Here is a 22085-nt window from a genome sequence, read left to right as displayed (position 1 = left end):
GAGACTGTTGCCCGTCGGTTGCCAGGTCCGTGCAATATTTCGTTGCCCGTCGGTTGCATGGCCCGTGCAATATTATGTTGCCCGTCGGTTGAATTGGCCCGTGCAATATTATTGTGACGAGACTCTGGCTAATTTGCCAGCCAAGATACGTTGAAAATTTGGGGTGAGGTTGGTGTCGGGTCATGCCTCCTGTCTCTGCTGTCAAACAACTCATGGTCGAAACCTGCGCTTCCCGTTAGAATTTTGGGTTAGGCCCAATGCCCAATCTGAAATTAATTCTTAAAAAATCTCAAAATCCATTCATGGAGGGGATGAGGAAGTGGGAATAGCCCCACCTTGCTAGTTTAGAAAGAGTTTGACCAATATATAAGGTATATTAGTTCTCACCTCTTGAGCAAGTGAGTAAAGAAAATCCCCACGCGCGCCCCTCCTCCTCCTCCGCTCGCCTCGACGCGCGCCGCGTTTCGTGGATCGAGTTCGAGCCGTGCCGGGTCTGGGCGGGGTCGTGCTTATCTTTTTGGCAGTCAGAATCCGTTGCGGACGCGTAACAAATTCCGATAATTGCGGAGTCGGTTTTGATTTTCTAAACCGAACAGAAATCCGCCTGCATGCCTATATAATAAGACGACCGTGGCCTCCGGACGTACCACGCCACAACCCTAGCCGTCACGCCCACGATCCAATCTCACTGTTCCCCGCCAACTGCTACTCCATCCCGTCGACTGCGTGCACAGATCACCGGGAGAGCAGGTCTCCAGAACCCCGACCTTCGAGATCCTGCCCGGGAGACGGTTGATAAGGTTTTTGGGGAGCGTTCTCACGCGACTGCTCGCTTCTTCACGTCCCTGTTTCGTCGGCATCTTCATCACCAATGGCCGACGACCTCGGAGATCCCGCGGCTCAGGCTGCCACTCTAGCTCAGCAGCAGCAGGCTGCCCAACTCCAAGCCCACGCAACTGCTGCTGCACAGGTGCAAGCGCAAGCGCTGCCCGCTGCCCAGGAGTTAGTCAAGGCTGCTGCTGCTGCCAGCGTCAACATCGACGCCGCCGGACTCGTCACCGACCTCAACAAACAAACACAAGAAAAGAGTACAGCACCGTACGTAATCTGCTCTTTCTTGTTGATTTTGATTAGTAGTTCTATTATTCATGCCGTGAAATTAGATGAGTTTTATTGCTGTGCGTTGCTATTTAATTTGTCTAGTTTGCATGATATAATATGCTACATGTTTTACACATTGTTTTTCTGGATTAAATATTCATCGAAATTACCTAATTACTCAACAATCCAAAAACCTTATTCGTGTAGGCAATTTTCGATGTCTCAATTTGTTGTCGCATTGAAACCACCTGTGTTTACTGGACTGTACGTTAAGAGGTGGCAGTATAAATGTCATATGTGGCTCGTGGCTATGGGCGCATGGTGGGCGGTACAACACGGGAAGAATCAAACGATTGCGCCTCAGCAGTTGTATGTTGAGGCTTGTGTTATAGTCGTTGGTGCAATCTGTAGTGTGCTGGGAGATAAGCTCGTTGGTGCTTATCTGCACTATCAGGATGCCAAAGAGTTGTGGGATGCGCCCGATGCTAAGTTTGGCGCATCTGACGCTGGCAGTGAGCTGTATGTCATGGAGCAGTTCTTTGACTATAAAATGGTTGCAAACCGATCTGTAGTGGAACAAACTCATGAGTTACTGACTATGACTAAGGAACTTGAGCAATTCAAGTGTCCACTACCCGACAAGTTTGTCGTCGCGGGCATCATCGCCAAGCTTCCTCCCTCGTGGAGAAACTTTGCTACTTCACTAAAATACAAGAGATAAGAAATCTCTGTGGAGAACCTGATTGGGACTCTTGATGTTGAGAAGAAGGCGAGAGCAAAAGATGCTGGCTCCAAAGGCAACACACAAGAGGGTACGTCCACTGCCAACATGGTTCAGAGGAACAACCACAACAATAGTAACAATAAGGGAAAGGAAAATGCATTCAACAATGCTGGTCCAAACAACACTACCACTTTCAAGAAGAAGAAGAAAGGAGGCAACAAGGACAAGGATCCTTGCTTTGTGTGCGGAGGACTCGGCCACTGGGCGAGTAACTGCAAGGAGCGCAAAAAAGGACAGATTCGGCAAAAGTTTGCTAATTTGACCATTGGCAACAATGAAGATGCAGGCGGGTATGGTACTTTATTTACTGTATTTTCTGTATGTCAGTCCACCGATTGGTGGGTCGATACATGTGCAACTATTCATGTATGTGCTGATATTTTCTTGTTTTCTTCATATCAGGCCATCAGCTCCTTAGTGACGATGGGGAACGGCGCCCATGCTTCTGTTCATGGTGTTGGCATGGTGGATCTGAAGTTTACTTCGGGAAAGATCGTGCAGCTGAGAAACGTGCAGCATGTGCCCTCCATTCAGAAGAATCTTGTTAGTGGATCCCTCCTTTGCAAGGACGGATTTAAGTTAGTGTTTGAATCCAATAAAGTTATTGTGTCTAAGTATGGACGATTTATTGGTAAAGGTTATGAGTGCGGAGGCTTGTTCCGCTTATCCCTTTCGGATTTTTGTAATAAGATCGTGAACAGCGTCAATTCTATTAATAATGAGTCTAATGTTTGGCATTCACGACTTTGTCACATTAATTTTGGTTGCATGACGCGATTAGCAAATCTGAGTTTAATCCCTAAAATCACTGTGGCTAAAGGTTCGAAGTACCAAGTTTGCGTGCAAGCGGAGCAGCCTCACAAGCCTCACAAGGCTGCTGAGAAGAGGAACCTAGCACCGTTAGAGCTCATACATTCTGATCTTTGTGAGATGAACGGTGTATTAACCAAATGTGGAAAATGTTACTTTATGACTTTCATTGATGATGCGACTAGATTCTGTTATGTGTATTTATTAAAATCAAATGATGAAGCATTGCATTATTTTAAGATCTATAAAGCTAAAGTCGAGAATCAACTTGAGAAGAAAATTAAACGTTTGCGGTCTGACCGCGGTGGAGAATATTTCTCCAGTGAGTTTAATTCATTTTGTGAGGAATATGGCATAGTCCATGAGAGGATGCCTCCCTATTCGCCCAGTCAAACGGGGTTGCTGAGAGAAAAAACCGCACGCTGACTGACTTGGTCAACGCCATGTTAGACACTGCTGGTTTATCCAAGATATGGTGGGGGGAGGCGCTATTGACTTCGTGTCATGTCCTAAATCGTGTTCCCACAAAAGATAAAGAAGTCACCCCATACGAGATATGGGAAAAGAAGAGACTCACACTTTCTTACTTACGGACTTGGAGTTGTTTGGTGAAAATCAATGTGCCAATTACCAAGAAACGTAAGTTTGGACCAAAAATTGTTGATTGTGTCTTTCTTGGCTACGCACTTCGTTGTGTTGGCTATAAATTTTTGGTTGTAAATCCTGGAGTAGCTGACATGAGCGTCGGTACAATTATGGAGTCCAGCGATGCTACATTCTTTGAGGACATATTTTCCATGAGAGATATGCATAGCACATCTAGAGAGTATCATGATGTAGCTGTTGAACCCGTCAGTTCAAAGGAACATCAGGATCATAGTGTAGCTCCTGAACCCGCCATCCCAGTGGAAATTCTTGAACAAACACTTGATGAGATTCTTGAGGAGTATGACAATGAAGCCCCTATTAGGGGTAAGCGACAAAGGATTGCTAAATCCTTTGGTGATGATTTCATTGTGTACCTTGTGGATGACACCCCTAAAACCATTAATGAGGCCTTTGCATCTCCGGATGCAGACTATTGGAAAGAACCATTCGTAGTAAGATGGATTCTATCATGGCTAATGGTACTTGGGAGGTCATTGACCGTCCGTACGGGTGCAAACCTGTAGGATGCAAGTGGATATTCAAGAAAAAGCTTAGGCCCGATGTTACTATTGAGAAGTACAAGGCGCGGCTTGTGGCCAAAGGTTTTACCCAGAATGAAGGTGAAGATTTCTTTGATACTTACTCACCTATATCTCGATTGACCACAATCAGAATATTACTATCACTGGCTGCCTCATATGGTCTGATCGTCCATCAAATGGACGTTAAGACAGCTTTCCTTAACGGAGAGTTGGACGAGGAAATTTACATGAACCAGCCAGATGGATTTGTAATAAAAGGCCATGAAAGCAAAATGTGTAAGTTATTAAAGTCTCTATATGGCCTGAAATAAGCTCCTAAGCAATGGTATCGAGAAGTTTGACAAAACTTTAACATCTGTCGGTTTTGTTGTAAACGAAGCTGACAAATGTGTATACTACCGCCATGGTGGGGGTTAGGAAGTTATACTTTGTTTGTATGTCGATGACATACTAATATTTGGGACTAACCTCAAAGTGATTGAAAAGGTTAAGACTTTCTTGTCGAAGTGCTTTGACATGAAAGACCTTGGTGTAGCTGATGTTATTCTGAACATCAAGCTCGTGAGAGGCGACAATGGTGAGATCACTTTGTTACAATCTCACTATGTGGAAAAGATCTTGAGTCGTTTCGGCTATGCTGATTATAAACCTTCTCCAACTCTTTATGATCCAAGCGTTCTGCTTTGAAAGAATCACAGAATTGGAAGAGACCAACGGAGATATTCTCAGATTATTGGTTCGCTCATGTATTTGGCTAGCGCAACTAGACCTGACATCTCTTTTGCTGTGAGCAAACTAAGTCGGTTCAATAAGAATCCGGGAGATGATCATTGGAGTGCACTCGAGAGGGTCATGCGCTATCTAAAATGCACAATGAGCTATGGTATATACTATACTGGGTACCCCAAGGTACTTGAGGGTTATAGTGATTCAAACTGGATATCTGATGTTGATGAGCTAAAGGCCACGAGTGGATATGTTCACACTCGGAGGGGGCGCTATTTCATGAAAGTCTTGCAAGCAAACGATCTTAACCAGATCAACAATAGAAGCAGAACTTTCAGCATTAGATACATCCACGGTTGAAGCCGACTGGCTTCGTGAGCTCTTGATGGACTTGCCGATTGTTGAAAAACCAATACCCACGATTCTTTTGAACCGTGACAATCAAACTGTGATAGTCAAAGTGAACAGTTTTAAAGATAACATGAAATCATCAAGACACGTCAGGAGACGTCTGAAATCTGTCAGAGCAATGAGAAATTCCTGAATAATAGCATTGGGATATATCCCAACGGCTAAAAATCTGGCAGATCCCTTTACAAAGGGTTTATCAAGGAATATGATAAAATCTGCATTAAGAGAGATGGGGTTGCGACCCACATAAATTACCATGGCGGTAAACCAACATATGTGATCGGAGATCCCGTGAATTAGGACCTGGGAAATAAGTCATTGGATAATTGAGGAGAGTGTACATTCTTTATCTCACTCCGTTGACGATGCATTACTCTCGTGTACTGTATGGCAGGTTGTTTAACTTAATGTGTTCTAACGCGTTGCATTAATTTGCAAGGAAAATACTGTCCTACAGAGTAGTCTCTAAAGAACACACCTATATGAGCCTGACTGTTGGTCGCAATCTATAAGATTTGGGTGGTCTCTAGTAAGCTCATGAAAAGGCCTGGATAATGACTTATATGCTCCACACCGCGGGGTAGCATTCGGCAGCCCAGTACCACACAACAATTTAGTGAAGCTCTAACACATAAAACTGACAATTCAAGATTTGTCCATTGTTCAGTTGTGCATGAGTGAAGCTATTTGTTTAGGTGAATGTTCAACCTTAACCGGTCTCCACTAAAACGCTGGTATATCAAAAACAGAGTTTTGGATCAATGGCAATTTTATGTGTTTATGAGCTATTGTGGGGGATTGTTGGAATTTTGAGTTAGGCCCAAGGCCCAATCTGAAATTAATTCCTGGAAAATCTCAAAAGCCCATTCATGAAGTGGGATGAGAAAGTGGGAATAGTCCCACGTTGCTAGTTTAAGGGGAGTTGGACCAATATATAAGGTATGTTGGTTCTCACCTCTTGAGCAAGTGAGCAAGGGAAATCCCCACGCGCGCTCCTCCTCCTCCTCACGACGCGTGCGCGCGCCTCGTTTCGTGGATCGAGTTCGAGTTCGAGCCGTGCTGGGTCGGTGCGGGGCAGGGTCGTGCTTATCTTTTTGGCAGCCGGAATCCGTTGCGGACGCGTAACAAATCCCGATAATTGCGGAGTCGGTTTTGGTTTCCTAAACCGAACCGAAGTCCGCCTGCGTGCCTATATAATAAGACGACCGCGGCCTCCGGACGTACCACGCCACTACCCTAGCCGTCACGCCCAAGATCCAATCTCGCTGCTCGCCGCCAACTGCTACTCCATCCCGTCGACCGCGTGCACAGATCGCCGGGAGAGTAGGCCTCCGGAACCCCGACCTTCGAGATCCTGCCTGGGACACGGTCGATAAGGTTTTTGGGGAGCGTTCTCACGCGACTACTCGCTTCTTCACGTCCCTGTTTCGTCGGCATCTTCATCACCAATGGCCGACGACCTCGGAGATCCCGCGGCTCAGGCTGCCGCTCTAGCTCAGCAGCAGCAAGCTACCCAATTCCAAGCCCACGCAACTGCTGCTGCACAGGCGTTGCCGCTGCCCAGGAGGTAGTCAAGGCTGCTGTTGCTGCCGGCGTGAACATCGACGCCGCCGGACTCGTCACCGACCTCAACTAACAAACACAAAAAAGGAGTACAACACCGTACGTAATTTGCTCTTTCTTTTTTATTTTGATTAGTAGTTCTATTATTCATGCCGTGAAATTAGATGAGTTTTATTGCTGTGCGTTGCTATTTAATTTGTCTAGTTTGCATGATATAATATGTTACGTGTTTTACACATTGTTTTTTATTAAATATTCATCGAAATTACCTAATTACTGAACACTTGCTGCTGAGGCAGATGAACATTTGTGTTTCGTTTGTCATAATGATGAATGAAACAGGGGTGAGCCCTTTTGATCTAAAAAAAACTCATGGTCGAAAAAAGATGACCTCGAGACCGGACTTTGGCAGCATGGCCATAACGATCGATGGAAACGCACTTGATGATCACTACAAAAGGCAATCGGTATTCTTATGCGTACAAATGTTGGTTCATATGGTAGACAGGGTTGGATGCAGTACTGATCGAAGGGTCTCAATATCTCAGACAGGGATATAATTAGGCAGGTCTCACATGGAGGGAACAGTCCAATGGAATCCAATGTACGAGCATTTGGGCATCTCTGATGCCAATTTTTTTGGTTTTCTTTTTAAAAAGGAGGGATTTTTGGTTCTCTGGTGCCGAGGTGCATGTACCCTTTTATTTTGAAATATCAAATGTGTGTTTGAAGGTTGTAAAAAAAATCTGAAAACAAACAGTAGAGGATCCTTATAGGATGATGTGTGAACATACAAATTTGGGCCCCAAAAAATGACAACTTAGGTTGTGCGAAACAAAAATAGGAAAGGAATGTCTAAATAGCATTTGAGTGAGGATTTAGCTTCATGGAGCTAAGAATCCACCCTTAGAGCATCTTCAACGGAAGCCCCTAGAATAAGGCTCCTAAACAGCCTTTAGGGGCTTCCCTCAAATTTTAGGGTCCAGAAAAAAACAAAGATCTTTAGCAGTGGCCCTTATTCCACGGCCCCTGTATGCTTTATGACATATGGGACCTACATGTCACTGACTTGTGTTTTAATGTATTTTTTTTCTTTTTTTTCCCTTCCTTCTCCGACCCTTTCTTCCTCATGAGTCTGTGGAGCAGCGGCCGGACAGGCCAGTGGCGAAGTCGCTGGGCGGTGGCGGCAGGACTGCGCGGTGCACGGTCACAGGACGGCGGGGACGCGGAGGCGGGGATGCAGCGGGCACGGCCTTGGGAGGCAGAGATAGCGCGGCAAGTGGCATCGGCGGAAGCGGCCAGGGGCGGCGGAGATGGGCACGCGGCTCGGCGAGGGGAGGACATGGGCTACGCTGCGAAAGGAGATAGGAGCACGATGGGAAGAGGAGATGGGGGCGGCGGCGGGGGCGAGGCCAGCGACGGGAAGAGAGATGGGGGCGGTGCGGCGGGAGAAGGAGATGGGCGGGGAAAATCGGCTGCACGCATGGAGGCGCGCGGGAGACGGCGCCGGTGGAGGTAGGTGGCGCCGTTGTTGTGGGCCGGGCGCACGGGAGGAGGCAGCGGCCAGCAAGGATGTGGGACAGAGATTGAAAGAGAAAAGAGGCGCTGGGCTGACGTGGCACGAGATAGGGGCCTCCCTTGGGAGCCCCTGGGAATGAGGGCTTGAGGGGGTATTCTAGGGGCCCAATTAGAGACCTTGTTGAAGACGTTTTTTTAGCCTCAACCCCTAAAAACGGAATAAATGCCCTATTTAGAGGCCTTGCTGAAAATGCTCTACATGGAGCCGTGGTTCAAAAGTCCACGGTCAACGTTCTGTCCAGATGGCATATAATTAATGAGAAAAGAAGAGATACATGTCTCTTATGTTAGCTATTTGTTTGGGTCAATCCAACTCCTGTTTTGATATTGTCATATAACTGAAACACTTATCACACGTCGAAGAATGTTTTATTTTTTAGCTCTCCTGTCATCTGCGTTGAAGGACTACAAAAAGTATACAAATTAAATGCCAAATGAAAATAACATAAAGCTGACATTCTTCTTATTACATGTCATGTCTCTGTTTACTACTCACTCCGATTCATAATAAGTGTTGAAGATTTAGTACAAAGTTGTTAAAATGACACTAATTTTTGCAACTTTTTAATAAATTTTGTCAAACTTTAAATTTTTTAGTTAGGATAAAGTTACGGCTTCTTATACTTCCTCAATCACATATTAAATGACTCAAATTTGTCCAAATATGGATGATATATACCAAAAAACGTCTAGATAGATGTAATATTTCATTACTTAATATGGGTATAAATTATCCACTGAGTAAATCCACATTAGTTATTTTGGGACGGATGGAATATAAATTAAGTGGTGACTCATGACGCACTGATACGTTGCAGTGGCATAATTTAGCACGAGGAACACATGACTGACGCAAGCGATTGCGGAATGCCCCATTGGCACATTGCCTATCCTTGTTTAGAAAATCGAACACGCGGTGGGATGGGAACCAAATCCCTGGAGACGGTGGACAACAAACACACAATCTGATCCAACAAACGGTCCACTGGGCCAAAAAGTGCTTGCAAGTGCGACCCAGCCAGGCCAGGAGCAAGAAGTCAGTCACCGTTTTAGAACCTGAACCGCGCAGCGTACCAGAAAAGAAACACGGACTCGTTGAACTGAAAAAAGGGGCGCGCGCGCGTTCCATCAAAACCAGAGTCGCACCCCTCCTCGCGGTCAGTTCCAAAAATTCGCCACAAACAATACGGTATGATGCGACGACCTTGCCGTCTTGATGTGCCTTTGGCCATCCTCCTTGTGCTACTCCCATCGTCGCAGGCCGCCGCCATCTCCAGCGGCGACACGATCACGCCGGCGACGCCGCCGCTCGCGGGCAACCACACGCTTGTGTCATCCGGTGGCACGTTTGCGCTCGGGTTCTTCACTCCAGACCCTGCCGGCACGGGAAGGACGTACCTGGGCATATGGTACAACAACATCCCGGCGCACACCGTGGTGTGGGTGGCCAACCGTGAGAACCCGGTGCTCGGCCCGCCGGACTCCGCCACGCTCAAGATCGACGGCAACGGGACTAGCCTAGTCATCGTCGACTCGCAACATGGCAGCAGCAGGATCGTGTGGGTCTCGCCCGCCGTGCTCTCATCGGACGTCGTCCCGCGCAGCCCCACGGCCCAGCTCCTCGACACCGGCAACCTGGTTCTAAGCTTCGCCGGTTCAGGCGCCGTGGCGTGGCAGAGCTTCGACTACCCGACGGACACGCTGCTCCCGGGGATGAAGCTCGGCATCGACTTCCGGACGGGGCTGGACCGGCGCATGAGCTCGTGGCGCGGCGCCGAGGACCCGTCGTCCCCCGGGGAGTACACGTTCCGGCTCGACCCGCGGGGCTCGCCCGAGCTCTTCCTCTACCGGTGGTCCGCCCGGACCTACGGCAGCGGGCCCTGGAACGGGTACCAGTTCACGGGCGTGCCCAACCTCAAGTCCAACGGCCTCCTCAGCTTCCGCTTCGTGTCGGCGCCGGGGGAAGAGGCGTACTACATGTACGAGGTGGACGGCCGCAGCAAGGTGCTGACCCGGTTCGTGATGAACTGCTCGGGGCAGATCCAGCGGCTCATGTGGATCGACATGACCCGCTCCTGGAGCGTCTTCTGGTCCTACCCCATGGACGAGTGCGACGGTTACCGGGCCTGCGGGCCGTACGGGGTCTGCAGCGTGGCCCACTCGCCGCCCATGTGCGGATGCACCGCAGGATTCCGGCCCAGGTTCCCCAAGGAGTGGGCGCTCAGGGACGGGTCCGGCGGCTGCGCCAGGCAAACGGAGATCAACTGCAGTTCCGGCGCCGGCGCCGGCGGCGATGGGTTCGAGGCGTTGAGCAACATGAAGCTGCCGGAGTCGGCGAACGCGACGGTGGACAGGACGCTGAGCCTCGAGGAGTGCCGGGAAAGGTGCCTCGGCGACTGCGCGTGCCGGGCTTACGCCAACGCCAATGTCAGCACGCCGGGGGGCAAGGGGTGCTTCATGTGGACCGGCGATCTGCTTGATATGCGGCAGTTTGAGAATGGAGGGCAGGATCTCTTCGTCCGCCTTGCTGCGTCGGATCTGCGTAAGCTTTCTTGCTGTCTAGCTTTGGTATTGTCAATTTTTTTGCAGATGTTTATTTAGGATGATGAGCCGTTTGATGAAATTTCAATCGCTTTTTGAAATATTAGCATTTCTTTCCTCTTTCATTCTGTTCTTACATGGTACATGTTCAGAACAGAATCTTTTTTTTTCTACAAAAGAACTGATCATTTGCTGCTGCTGCATTTTACATTCAGTTAAAACTTTGCTATCTCTGTAAATGCTTTGTTTCTGTTTGCGTCACAATCACATGGACATGATGGAACTAAAGTTCCCGTGGAAGACGTCAAGCCAAGTGCGTACATATAGATAGACATCAAGTCCAAATGTTTGAGCAATGCACGTTCAAAGTTTTCTCCCGGTGCTTTGACTGCTTTCTCACTAGCTGAATCCGAAAGTCAAAAGCCAAAACACCAAACCTATTTGTTAAATCACAGCTAGTGTCAGATCATATGTGGTATCCTTTTTAATAAAAACATGGTGTGTGCATCCGGGAATACAGAGATCAGGAGGCTTTGCCTTCTTTTCCAAAAAAAAAACTAAATAAGCTAGTGGTAGGTCGAAGGACGACATGGGTGCTCACTGTGGAAACAAATTAAGGCAATTTCTCAGTACTCTACTTAACATAACTGCAATCATTTTCTCTATTTGACATGCAACACAGATGGACTCCATTATCCTAAGTGGAAAACATCATATATGCAATACTAATATGCAAGATAACAGCAAGATCATGAAGAAATAAAGAAACGCAACTTTTTTTACGCAACTTGATAACGTTTGAAATTAATTAGGTGCTGACAATTGCACAGTTATGCAGAAGGAAAGTACGACATTACCACCGAATGTCATCCTACTTTCCTCCTGTTCATATTTTGGTCAAACAATTGGATCCAAAGTTGACCTTGGCCTTTCCATTAACACTGTAAATTACTTGCGCTTTCATTAAGTTAGGTAATGGATTGGCAAGCTCACATAAGAATTTTCATCTGGATTTTGCAGCCGCCAACATCGCTGTCTCGGAGCAATCGCAGACGACGAAGTTCGTCAAGATCATTGTTCCATCGGCTGTCGCCATGTTGTTACTCCTAGCTGGAATTTTCATCTGTGTCGTCAAAGTGAAGAAGCAGAGCAAGGCGATCCAGATACCATTGAACAACGGGCAGAGTACTCCGTTCAGACGAAGAAACCAGATTGCTGCATCTACTGATGATGGTCAGGACACCTCCTTGCATCCCCCTGGTCAGGGAAATCACCAGGATTTAGATCTACCATCGTTCGATGTAGATACGATCCAAGCTGCCACCGACAGTTTCTCCGACGCTAACAAGATTGGCCAAGGAGGATTTGGTCCTGTTTACATGGTAATAACACATGATGTTTAGTAGTTTGAGGATTCTGAATTTTGAAAATGTGAATTTTTATCTGATGAGTATTTTTGTATCGACGGTAATACTTTGCAGGGGAAGCTTGATTCGGGGAAAGACATTGCTGTGAAGAGGCTTTCGCGTAGATCGATGCAAGGGCTTCGAGAGTTCAAGAACGAAGTAAAATTGATAGCAAGGCTTCAGCATAGAAATCTTGTCAGGCTTCTTGGTTGCTGCATCGATGGTTCAGAAAGGATGCTAGTGTACGAGTACATGCACAACAGTAGCCTCAACAACTTCCTTTTCAGTAAGTCGTTACCATTTTAACGACACACTGTCAGACATAATTTTTCCGTTGCTAGTGTTGACATCTAATCCTCATTGTTCAGATGAAGAGAAGCAATCGCTGTTAAACTGGGAAAAGAGGTTCAGTATCGTCAACGGGATTGCGCGGGGAATACTGTACCTTCACCAAGATTCGGTCCTAAGGATCATCCACAGGGATCTTAAGGCAAGCAACATCCTGCTCGACAAAGACATGAACCCCAAAATATCTGATTTCGGTGTCGCGAGAATATTCGGAACTGACCAGACTGCTGCACACACCAAGAAAATAGTTGGAACATAGTGAGTTCACAGTTTCTTACCATTCATTCCACATGTTTTATATGATCTTTACACATCAATATATATATATTCCAGGCATTATGATCTTTACTTACATCTCGTGGTGATTGCAGTGGATACATGTCTCCTGAATATGCAATGGATGGAGTCTTCTCCACCAAGTCGGATGTCTTCAGCTTCGGTGTCCTAGTACTAGAGATCGTCAGTGGCAAGAAAAACAGAGGGTTCTACCACAGCGAGCTGGACCTCAACCTCCTGAGATATGTAAGCATGATGAATAGTGCTTCTACAATCGCATCATGCATCTTCCACATAGGCTTATTAGTAACGAGCATGCATGCTTGATCTATGGTTGTTTCAGGCATGGAGGTTGTGGAAGGAAGGTCGGAACTTGGAGTTCCTGGATCAGTCGATCGCTGAGACGTCGAACGTGACGGAAGTGGTGAGATGCATACAGATCGGTCTGCTGTGCGTGCAGGAGCAGCCGAGGCATAGACCGGCCATGTCGGCGGTGACCATGATGCTAGGCAGCGAGAACGCGGAGCTGCCAGAGCCATGTGAACCGGCGTTCAGCACGGGGAGGAACCACGGCAGCGAGGACATGGAGATGGAGGTCAGCCGGTCAAACAGCGCAAGCAGTTTTACTGTAACTATTGTGGAGGGTCGATAGCGGTTGACATTTTTTGTGCCGTAGCTGTCGTTAGAACTGCACCCATTTTTATTTTTTATTTTTGACTTAGGAATTAGAAGTTAGGACCAAAATTATATGCCTTGTGTCATCAGAGAGATGAGGTCTTGTGCTGGTCTGAGATAAGCCGTTTTGCAGTTTGCACAGAGCATTCTAGTGGAGCTAGCCACATCGTTTTATTTCTTTCTTAGCTAGATCTTTCGAGGTGGTTACTGGCAGTACTATATCTGCATATATAACCGAGTGGAACGGGAAAATGTTCTTTGTTTTATTGCTTGCATCAGGCAAGTAAAGGTAAATTACACAGATGACATAATTAATAAGGGAACATTCATATTGCAGCACTGCTTCCTTTATTCGCTTTTTTCTCCATCAGACCGGATCTTACACCGAGTGTCCAGATGGAGGTGGTGGCGGGTGCTCGTGATGTGGAGGTGGAACAGTGTAACCTGCAATTGATACAAAGTTTCCGTTAAAATATTTGGGTCATCAAGGTTAAAAAAAAACGGTTTTGCTAGCGAGCGGTCGCCTATTTTTTAGTTAGAGATCAATCGACATGTTAGCCACTGGATTGTAATCCAACGATAGCAAGTGAGAGATGAGAAAATGTGGATGACCCTCAGATCTTAATCCAACAGTTCGAAAACGTCGATTGATATTAAGACTCATTTCTTAAATATCAAGCGACTTAGAAATAGCCACACCAAAAAAAAAGCAATTAATGGCAGTAATAAAATGCTGAGTACAAGTGAAAAACACAATAGCATCAACAAACCTGCACAGGTAGTCCCCGGCGTCAGTCCGTGGCCGCACTCATGCGTGACAGTAGCAAACTTGGCTAGACTGATCTCTTGCAAATCTGCGGCCGTAAATTTCTCACAGATGGCATGAACATTCCTTTATTCTCTCAGTACTTGGCAGCATTTCCTGTGATAGCCCGGGTGAGGGTCACTCAAGTTTTTCCTAATGTACCTTTTGCAGTATTCCATCACCTCGTTCTTTTCCTTAGTGGCTTCATCATCTGCTCGTGCATGCTGAGAGCAAGAAGAGAGAGCCACGAGGACTAGGAGGCAGAACACCGCTACTATCTTACTTGCACTAGCCATCTTCTTGTGAAAGATGTTGCTGATGCTAGGTTTGTGTGTTTCTGATACATCTATGATTGTGCAGGACTTCTGAGTCAATCAGATGCTATATATAGGCGGTGTGCGACCTTGGAGATTATCTATGGCCAGCGTCTGAAGTCTCATGGGCTCATCGGTGCATTTATTGAAAATGATGAAAGTAGTCCTAACTAGGATATGGTCTCATTTATTTTCCACATTTGTTAAAAACAATGATAGATGTAGTACCTGGCTAGGATACGTTCCAATTTAATTTAGACACATCCTGTTAGGATACATGTTCCCCATTTATCTTATACACATATCCCCTTTTAGTATACGTTCTCATTTAATTTAGACATATCTTGGTTGTTGTATGAAATGCTGGTGAGATAGATCTGGTAAGTTTTCGGAATTTATAAGAGCAAACATTCGCTCTTTCTTCTCCTAGACCGAATGCTCTGCTGATCGTCCAATCCGGAAGAGCGTGGCTGCGATCGCGTCATGTGTTCTATGACAACTTCCCCTGTGTGCAAATGGCAACTTTAGTTACGTGAAGATGGCAACTTTAATTTGTGAGGATTGTTAACTTTAGTTCTGCGAGGGTGACAACTTCACGCATCGTGCCAAATGACTAGTGAGTGAACGTTTGCTCCGTATGTGTCCGCTTATTTTTTTTTCTCATAATCCAAGTAGACTAGATATTGATCTTTAAGAGTAGATCTTACATCACATCATAAAATAAAAAAACACATGATAATTCTCAAGGAATTCTTAATTACTCACCAAAGTTTAACAAAGTTTGTCCGCACCGTAAAAGATCTCTTAATAGATTAGTTTATATTCCCTCATCTAAAAATATGAGGCCAAATCTCAAATCATTTTGAGTTAATTTATTATCTTCTCTCCCACGTCATTAATGTATATGCATGCATAACTTAATTGCTAGGAGAAAATCTAACTCTTCTGTTTGGATAAACTAAAAGTATAAATATAGATATAACTACCACCTGCTAGTGCTACATTTTTTGGAACTGGAGAAATGATGTTGTTTTTAATAGAACCAGAGTTCCACATTTTTTGCAGGTCGTCTTCAGAGCTACTCATTGGATTGGACTGCGGGCTTTCCTGCTTCCTGTGCATATCCGGGAGCCTTTTGGTACTGGATGCAACCGACTGGAGATGGTCGCTCGGGATATCTATAGATATATTAACTGTTTTGTGACCTACAATCACTCGCACAATCGATATCCTAATATTACAGCGTTACTTTAGAATTTCTTAATTGATATTCTTCTTAATAATTTTTTTGCTAATTGATCACCAACAATTGATCGAACAGGACATATAAACAACCCCTGAATTTATATCTTCTCAGCCATATTAATTATTCCTATTTTTTTACATTAGAATTGAAGCCCATGATCCACGTATTTCCATTCATATTCATTTGCACCTAATTAACTTAATTATAGCTAGAGAGGCGAGATCATGGGTTTTCACCTAGAGAAAGCGCATATTTGTTCATCAAAACCCTTTCTACTGGCCCACCCTACACTCATGCTAGGCGGCTCCAGACGCTGAGAAGGCTCCAAGCCTAATCGTGTTATGGGAGAAAATGTCAAGATTAAGTTAGGATTATGCCATTGTCCACACAACAATCAATTGTTACTACACCACAGGTGATTCCCGCTTCAAGAAGAGAAAGGGACACAGATGAAGGCAGCCTGACCCAGCCATTGTTGGGCCAGCCGCCTCTGAGGAGGGCCATCTGCTCAGCCCCAACGGAGCCAAGCACTTGTGCTCCTAGCCACCACCTTGGTGATTTCAGGAGCACGCGGCCATGCCACCTCCCGCTGTTGGAGCACCGCTCATCAAAGGCCACCGTGTGCCATCTCCCACAACAAGAACCACCTAGGTTGGAGGAGGCCTCGCCGCCGCTATCACCAACGACCATGCAAAATTTGCTTTAAAAATATTGGCCCTTTAGCATTTCTTTCGCCTAGCATATCATTGATATGTTAGTTTTTGAATAACCATTAGTGTCAAGGTTCTAGTTTAGCAATTGAGTGGGTTATTCATATTCTCAGTGTGAATCGATATGCCACCACTTCTGTTTTTCCGGCTAGCTGGGATCTTCGGTTGATGGATGCGTGCACTTGTATGCCTAGCCTCTTCCATTCTTTACTTCTTTTTAACTTTTCTAGTTGAGCCATAGGCATCAAACTGGGAAAAAAAAATTGGTTGAGAGAGAGAGAGAGAGAGAGATTGCAGTCCCCTGTCAACATAAAAGAGATGCATGCATCTGGCTACGTACATTTAGATAAGGCGCCTTGAAGTATGGCTCATCTTCCTTAGGATGTACCATGAAGTGCTAAAAAAATATCAGCTATAGCTCATCTTCCTTCACTAGAAGATTGAATATTTTATTATGTTCCAAAGATATAATTTGTGAAGCCCTTTTGAGTATGTGTTAATATATACACTGCACGATTTTTAATTCATTTTCAGTATCTCTGCCCCAACCGATCGATTTTAGTCATCTAAAGACAAAGCTAGGAGCTAGCCCTTAGTTAAAGTGGCATTAATCTTGGAGCTTTTCAAGAAATTAATGATCTCTTCGACATGAAGATCTTGTTACAATGTACTATATCCACAAATTTAAGTAGGAGTAATCCACAAATTGAAGTAGGAGTATGTGTTATAGAAGCGTCTTATCCATTAGTTATGCAACTATAGTATTATGTACATTGTCGCCTATAATTATAGCCACCACCGCTTTAGAAGTTTTTTCCTGTTTGAAAACTGAATGATGATCCAACTGCGGAAATTCGCTAAAAAAAAGAGGAGGGCCTAGTAGAAAAAAAATGTGCACCACCCCTCTCACTCAGTGCAGGCTGTTGGAGCAAGTGGTCAAATTCAAATAGTTATTTACCCAACATAGGTGGTGGTCTAGTCTTCAATTAGGACATGCATCCTTAAAGTTTTTATTGCTTCATCCATGTAATAATTTTGCACGTACTGTTTGTGAGTTGTGATTGTATTGTATACGGCTTATACGTGGAGGCCGGGTTCATAATCCTCTCTCCGTTCCAAAATAAGTGACGTGGATTTGTACGTACAAGAATCTATACAATTCCACGTCACTTATTTTAGGACGGAGGGAGTATGTTAAGTTCTATCACTTGATACGGTAATGACTAATGAGATACATATAAAATAATGACGAATGTGGAGCTTAGGAAGAATTGTGTCGACGAACGATATCTCTTGTGCAAGCTTTGCTACTGAGAAAAAACCATCTGGCTTCTAGACTCTGTACTTACTTTCTCTGATTCTAAATTCTTGACTCACATTTGTCCAAATATAAATGTATCTATTCTTAAAAGCGTCTAGATACATGTAATATTTCGACAACAATTTAGGATCGGAGGAAGTAGTAGTGACTCCGTGCATGTTGGTTGTGCCATCCAAGTCAGCACATAAAGTAGGGTCTGCTTTTTTTACTTTTAAGTAAGAAGTGTAGCACCGCTAGCTCTTATTGAATTCTTTGTTCTAGCCACAATTACATGTGAAAATTATGTTGGCACATTAGCTGTTGCGTCTCGATCCGCGTGCAGATAACAAAAGACTCGGAAAAAGTTTCCTGCGAGAAAAGACTATGAAAAAGAATAAAGCCAAACCTAAAAAAGGACACTTCTTGGAACATTCTTATCACACTTTTAGTCACCAAACACACGCACACGCACCGACGACACAAGTCAATAATCGAAACTAATTAACTTTGTGTTTTAGCAACCAATATTCGATGATGCAATGGCTACCAATCGTCGTCCATTCCTCCTAGACCCTGCCTGCATGCAGCATAAAAGAAGTACTTTTGTCATGTACAACCAAAGTAGTCGATCGCACGTACGTTGGTAAAAAAAAATAGTAGTCGCACGTACGTATACCGCTTTCAATTCACAACGTCGGCAGAATGCAGCCGTCGGCGGCGCAGTGCACGGGCGGGCGATGCTCGAAGGCGATACATTCCTCGTGCGGGCGCTGGTGCGGCCAGTCGGGGATGCAGTTCATCCGGTCGTCCCGCCGTGGGATGTGGAGGCAGGATACGGGCTCCTCGCAGAAGTAGTTCCCCACGAGTGTCAGGTTCTTGAGCCTTGGCAGCAAGCAGATGCTCTCCGGCACCTGACCCGACAGCAAGTTATACCCGACGTTGATCACCTCCAGGCTCTCCATGTCGCCGATGCTCTCCGGCAGCTCCCCGGCGAGGTCGTTGCGGCTAAGGTCCAGCACCTTGAGCTTCTTGAGCTTGCCGATCTCCGGCGGGATGCAGGAGCTGATGCTGGTGTTGAGCAGGATGAGCTCCACGAGCGTGTCGGCCATGTCGCCGATGCTTGGCGGCAGGCAACCAGCGAGCTTCGTGTTGGCGAGCACGATGACGGACGCCGTGGAGTTGGTGAGGCTCCCGGAGACCAGCGACACGTTGAAGCGGTTGTCGTTGGCGAAGAGCGCGTCGAGGCTGAGCTCCCTGCCGAAGACGGCGTCTGGGAGCTGGCCGTCGAAGTCGTTGAACCGTAGGTCGAGGTACTTGAGGGAAGGGAGCGAGGTGAGGAAGGACGGGAAGGCGCCGGACAGGAGGTTGTTGCTGACGTCCAGCTCGTAGAGGAGCCGCATGTGCTGCATGGACGCCGGCAGCGTGCCGTGGAAGCGGTTGGAGTTGAGGTGGAGCACGGCCACGTCGGCCAGGAGGCCCAGGTGGTCGGTCAGGGAGCCGGCCAGGCGGCCGTGGTTGAGGTCCACGCCGGCCACGGTCAGGATGCAGGGGTCGTCGGGAGCCGGCGCGCAGAAGACGCCCGTGTAGTTGCACACGAAGGGGCCGCACCAGTCGACCGTCAGGTTCTTGGGGTCCTCCACGATGGCGTGCTTCCACGCCTGGAACGCCACGTACGCCGCTTCCAGACGCTCGTTGAACGGCGAGAGCGGCAGCGACGGTGGCGCCGGGGAGGGCGAAGGGGACGGGAGGGGTTGGGGGAGGCATGGAAGGACGACGAGGGACAGCAGGATCAGGACGAGTTGGAGAGACGGTCTTGGCTGCGAGAGGGGTGACATTTTTGCCATGGGTTTTTGGGGTACAGTACTGCTCTTAGTTAGGATCTTGGCAGATGGATCGAATGTGTGTACTTCTTTGGTATAGTCCTGGATTTGTAGGTGGTTATATATACTGGTTCCTGAGTGGGGGTTGGAGGGAGATGATCATAATGCTTGGCCATCATGGATGTTGACTTAATCTAATATCTAATTAAAATAGCAGAAATTCTACGGACTAAATTTTGCGAATTATCGCATGGTCAAAATTTATTAGATCTAAGATATGAAAATAAAACGATCATGAGATTTGATCTGTATGGATACGAAAAGCCTGGGATCCGCATAGGTATCCAACACGGAGACACCAATTTAACAGGAGTTTTCTCGCTAGCGCGATTGCCACTGCCCTCCTCCGTCCCTCCGACGAGAGCCACCGCCCATCTCGATCCAGATGCCTGCTACTCATCTACATCCCCACTGCATCCCTTCCTCCATCCCCTCCGCCTCTAACCCGCGCCGCCGCCGTCCTCCATCCACAGCGCCTCCATCCCGCCACCAACCGCCGGCCACCTCCATCCCGACCTGCGATGCTGCCCACCTCCATCCCCATCTCCTTCCCCACGGCAGCCCCTCCATTCCCTTTTCTTTGGACCACGTTGATGCCAGGCACCACATCTTCTCCTCCCTGCACCTCTCCCTCTATACGGCAGCAGCACCACCATTCTTCTGTCAGTTCTATGTGGTTTCTAATCCAACCAATGGTTCAATTTGCAGGTGTTGTTAAGTTTTATGTTGCTTTGAACATTATGCATGACAAATTGACAATCAGGAATATTTTTATTAGTACTAATTATTTTGAAGTGATAATTAATCATGAAGATATATACATGTCCATGAATTGGTAATTTGGTATTCAGCCGAATTCAATGCCAAATCATCGAATATCTACGTCCAAACGAAGCCTAAGAGGAAATTGGGTCTAGATAAATCAATTGGATAAGAGGAAATTGGAATCCAAACTGAACCAGCGTAGGCAAAGAGCATCACGATCCAAAATAAAAAGGCCAGACTAGCCAATTGTACGACCCAAAACTGCCACCACATCGGCCGCGTGTTCTGCGCCCTCTGCACGGACAACTTTGCACCGCGCCCGCCAGAGACAACGCGCGGGAGGACGGCATGCAGATCAGGGCCTGCAACTACTGATCTAAGCGCTGACTGGAGGAGACAGTCAGGTGGAGCGACGTGGCGCAGCCGCCGAGCCTATCTCCGTCAGCTGTGAGCATCAGGAGCGATAGGTCATGCTTCAATCCAATCCGAGTGCAATTTTGATAAAGAGTTGTATGCATCGATAAAAAAACTAGCTAGATCTAGCTAGCTAGCTAGCCAATTCACGCGCACGCGATGCATGGTGCGTACAGTCAAACTCAATGATCACCACGTGTCACATGGCACAACGCTACTCCGAGCTAGCCCTCCTTGGGCAGGTCGATAAGCTGCTCCTGAATGTGCATGGGTGCGGAGCCGGGAGATGCCGGGCGGCCTCCGCAGTCGGTGAGAGGAGTAATGGAGGAGAAGAGATGCCGGGTGGCCTCTGCAGTCGGTGAGTGGAGGAATGGAGGAGAAGACGAGGCATGGGCAGGCCGATAAGCTGCTCCCGAACGTGCAAGGGTGCGGAGCCTGGAGATGCCGGGTGGCCTCGGCAGTCGGAGAGTGGAGAAACGGAGGAGAAGACGAGGCGACCGAAGGCTGACAGGAGACAACTAGGGGAAGCCAAGAGACGACGACAATGCTGTCAGACGGTCGGCGAGTGGCGGCGACGGAATTGCAGAGGCGAAAGCGGCAGGTGAGTAATGAGGATAATAGACCAGTCCCGTGCAACACTAGGTAGGTGATGGATGAGAAGAATCGATAAGTCCCCTTGGTGAATTATTCTTTTAAAATACGAAATTCCGTGCTATTATTGATGCCTAAATTTTGTTTAGAATGCAACAGGCGAGCTGCGGCTGATAGATGAAAGGCATCAATCGTCAACAAAGGAAGGCCAGGAGGCTGGAGCCGCCGAATGACGATGAGAATCAAAGAGGCGGAGACAGATGCGTCAATGCTGGGTGAAGAATGAATCGGAAAACTCTATCAGTCCTATAGGAAAATTAAATACTTTCTACAAATATATAAAATATATCGAGGGATACATGCAAAATACGTGTCACTCGTAGCCGGGCTGACCGTATTGGATGCTGGTACGTGACCTAATCCCTCGGTAAAACATGTCATAACTACGTAATGTATAATATAACACTAATGTGAAGCGTCTGTACCATGTTTCTCAAACAAAATAAAAGAATTCCAGATAACTCTTTCGTATGCAAAAAAGATAATTAAATGCAGCAAAAACACATGTTACACGTACAAGATAACTCTTTGGTATGCACACAATGTTAATAACAAAATTCTAATGCTAAAACATGCAATGTATATCTTATC

The 22085-nt window shown here is 46.6% G+C and overlaps 2 protein-coding genes across 3 annotated transcripts; one reads left to right on the top strand and one right to left on the bottom strand.

The window, feature by feature from the left end:
* The first annotated feature begins 9300 nt into the window (after positions 1-9300).
* LOC100829437 (receptor-like serine/threonine-protein kinase SD1-8) lies at positions 9301-13675 on the top strand. Its single transcript, XM_003559603.4, has 6 exons — positions 9301-10705; positions 11725-12086; positions 12186-12396; positions 12479-12716; positions 12830-12980; positions 13078-13675. The coding sequence occupies exons 1-6, from the start codon at positions 9355-9357 to the stop codon at positions 13384-13386; spliced, it is 2622 nt and encodes an 873-aa protein (XP_003559651.3). The 5' UTR covers positions 9301-9354; the 3' UTR covers positions 13387-13675.
* A 4346-nt stretch (positions 13676-18021) lies between these two features.
* Positions 18022-19717, bottom strand: LOC100839578 (leucine-rich repeat extensin-like protein 6). 2 transcript variants are annotated; one of them, XM_010234009.3, is made up of 2 exons: positions 18461-19717; positions 18022-18361 (listed from the first exon to the last, which is right to left on the bottom strand). In XM_010234009.3, exon 1 carries the CDS (start codon positions 19626-19628, stop codon positions 18471-18473), a length of 1158 nt encoding a protein of 385 aa, XP_010232311.1. In that variant the 5' UTR covers positions 19629-19717; the 3' UTR covers positions 18022-18361; positions 18461-18470. The 2 variants fall into 2 exon arrangements, with proteins under 2 accessions (XP_010232311.1, XP_003562088.1); XM_003562040.4 differs by having other exon boundaries at positions 18455-19716.
* Between the last annotated feature and the right edge of the window lie 2368 nt (positions 19718-22085).

Source organism: Brachypodium distachyon, chromosome 1, assembly GCF_000005505.3.
Source record: "Brachypodium distachyon strain Bd21 chromosome 1, Brachypodium_distachyon_v3.0, whole genome shotgun sequence".
Lineage (NCBI taxonomy): Eukaryota > Viridiplantae > Streptophyta > Magnoliopsida > Poales > Poaceae > Brachypodium > Brachypodium distachyon.
This window is presented reverse-complemented; position numbering and strand designations above follow the sequence as displayed.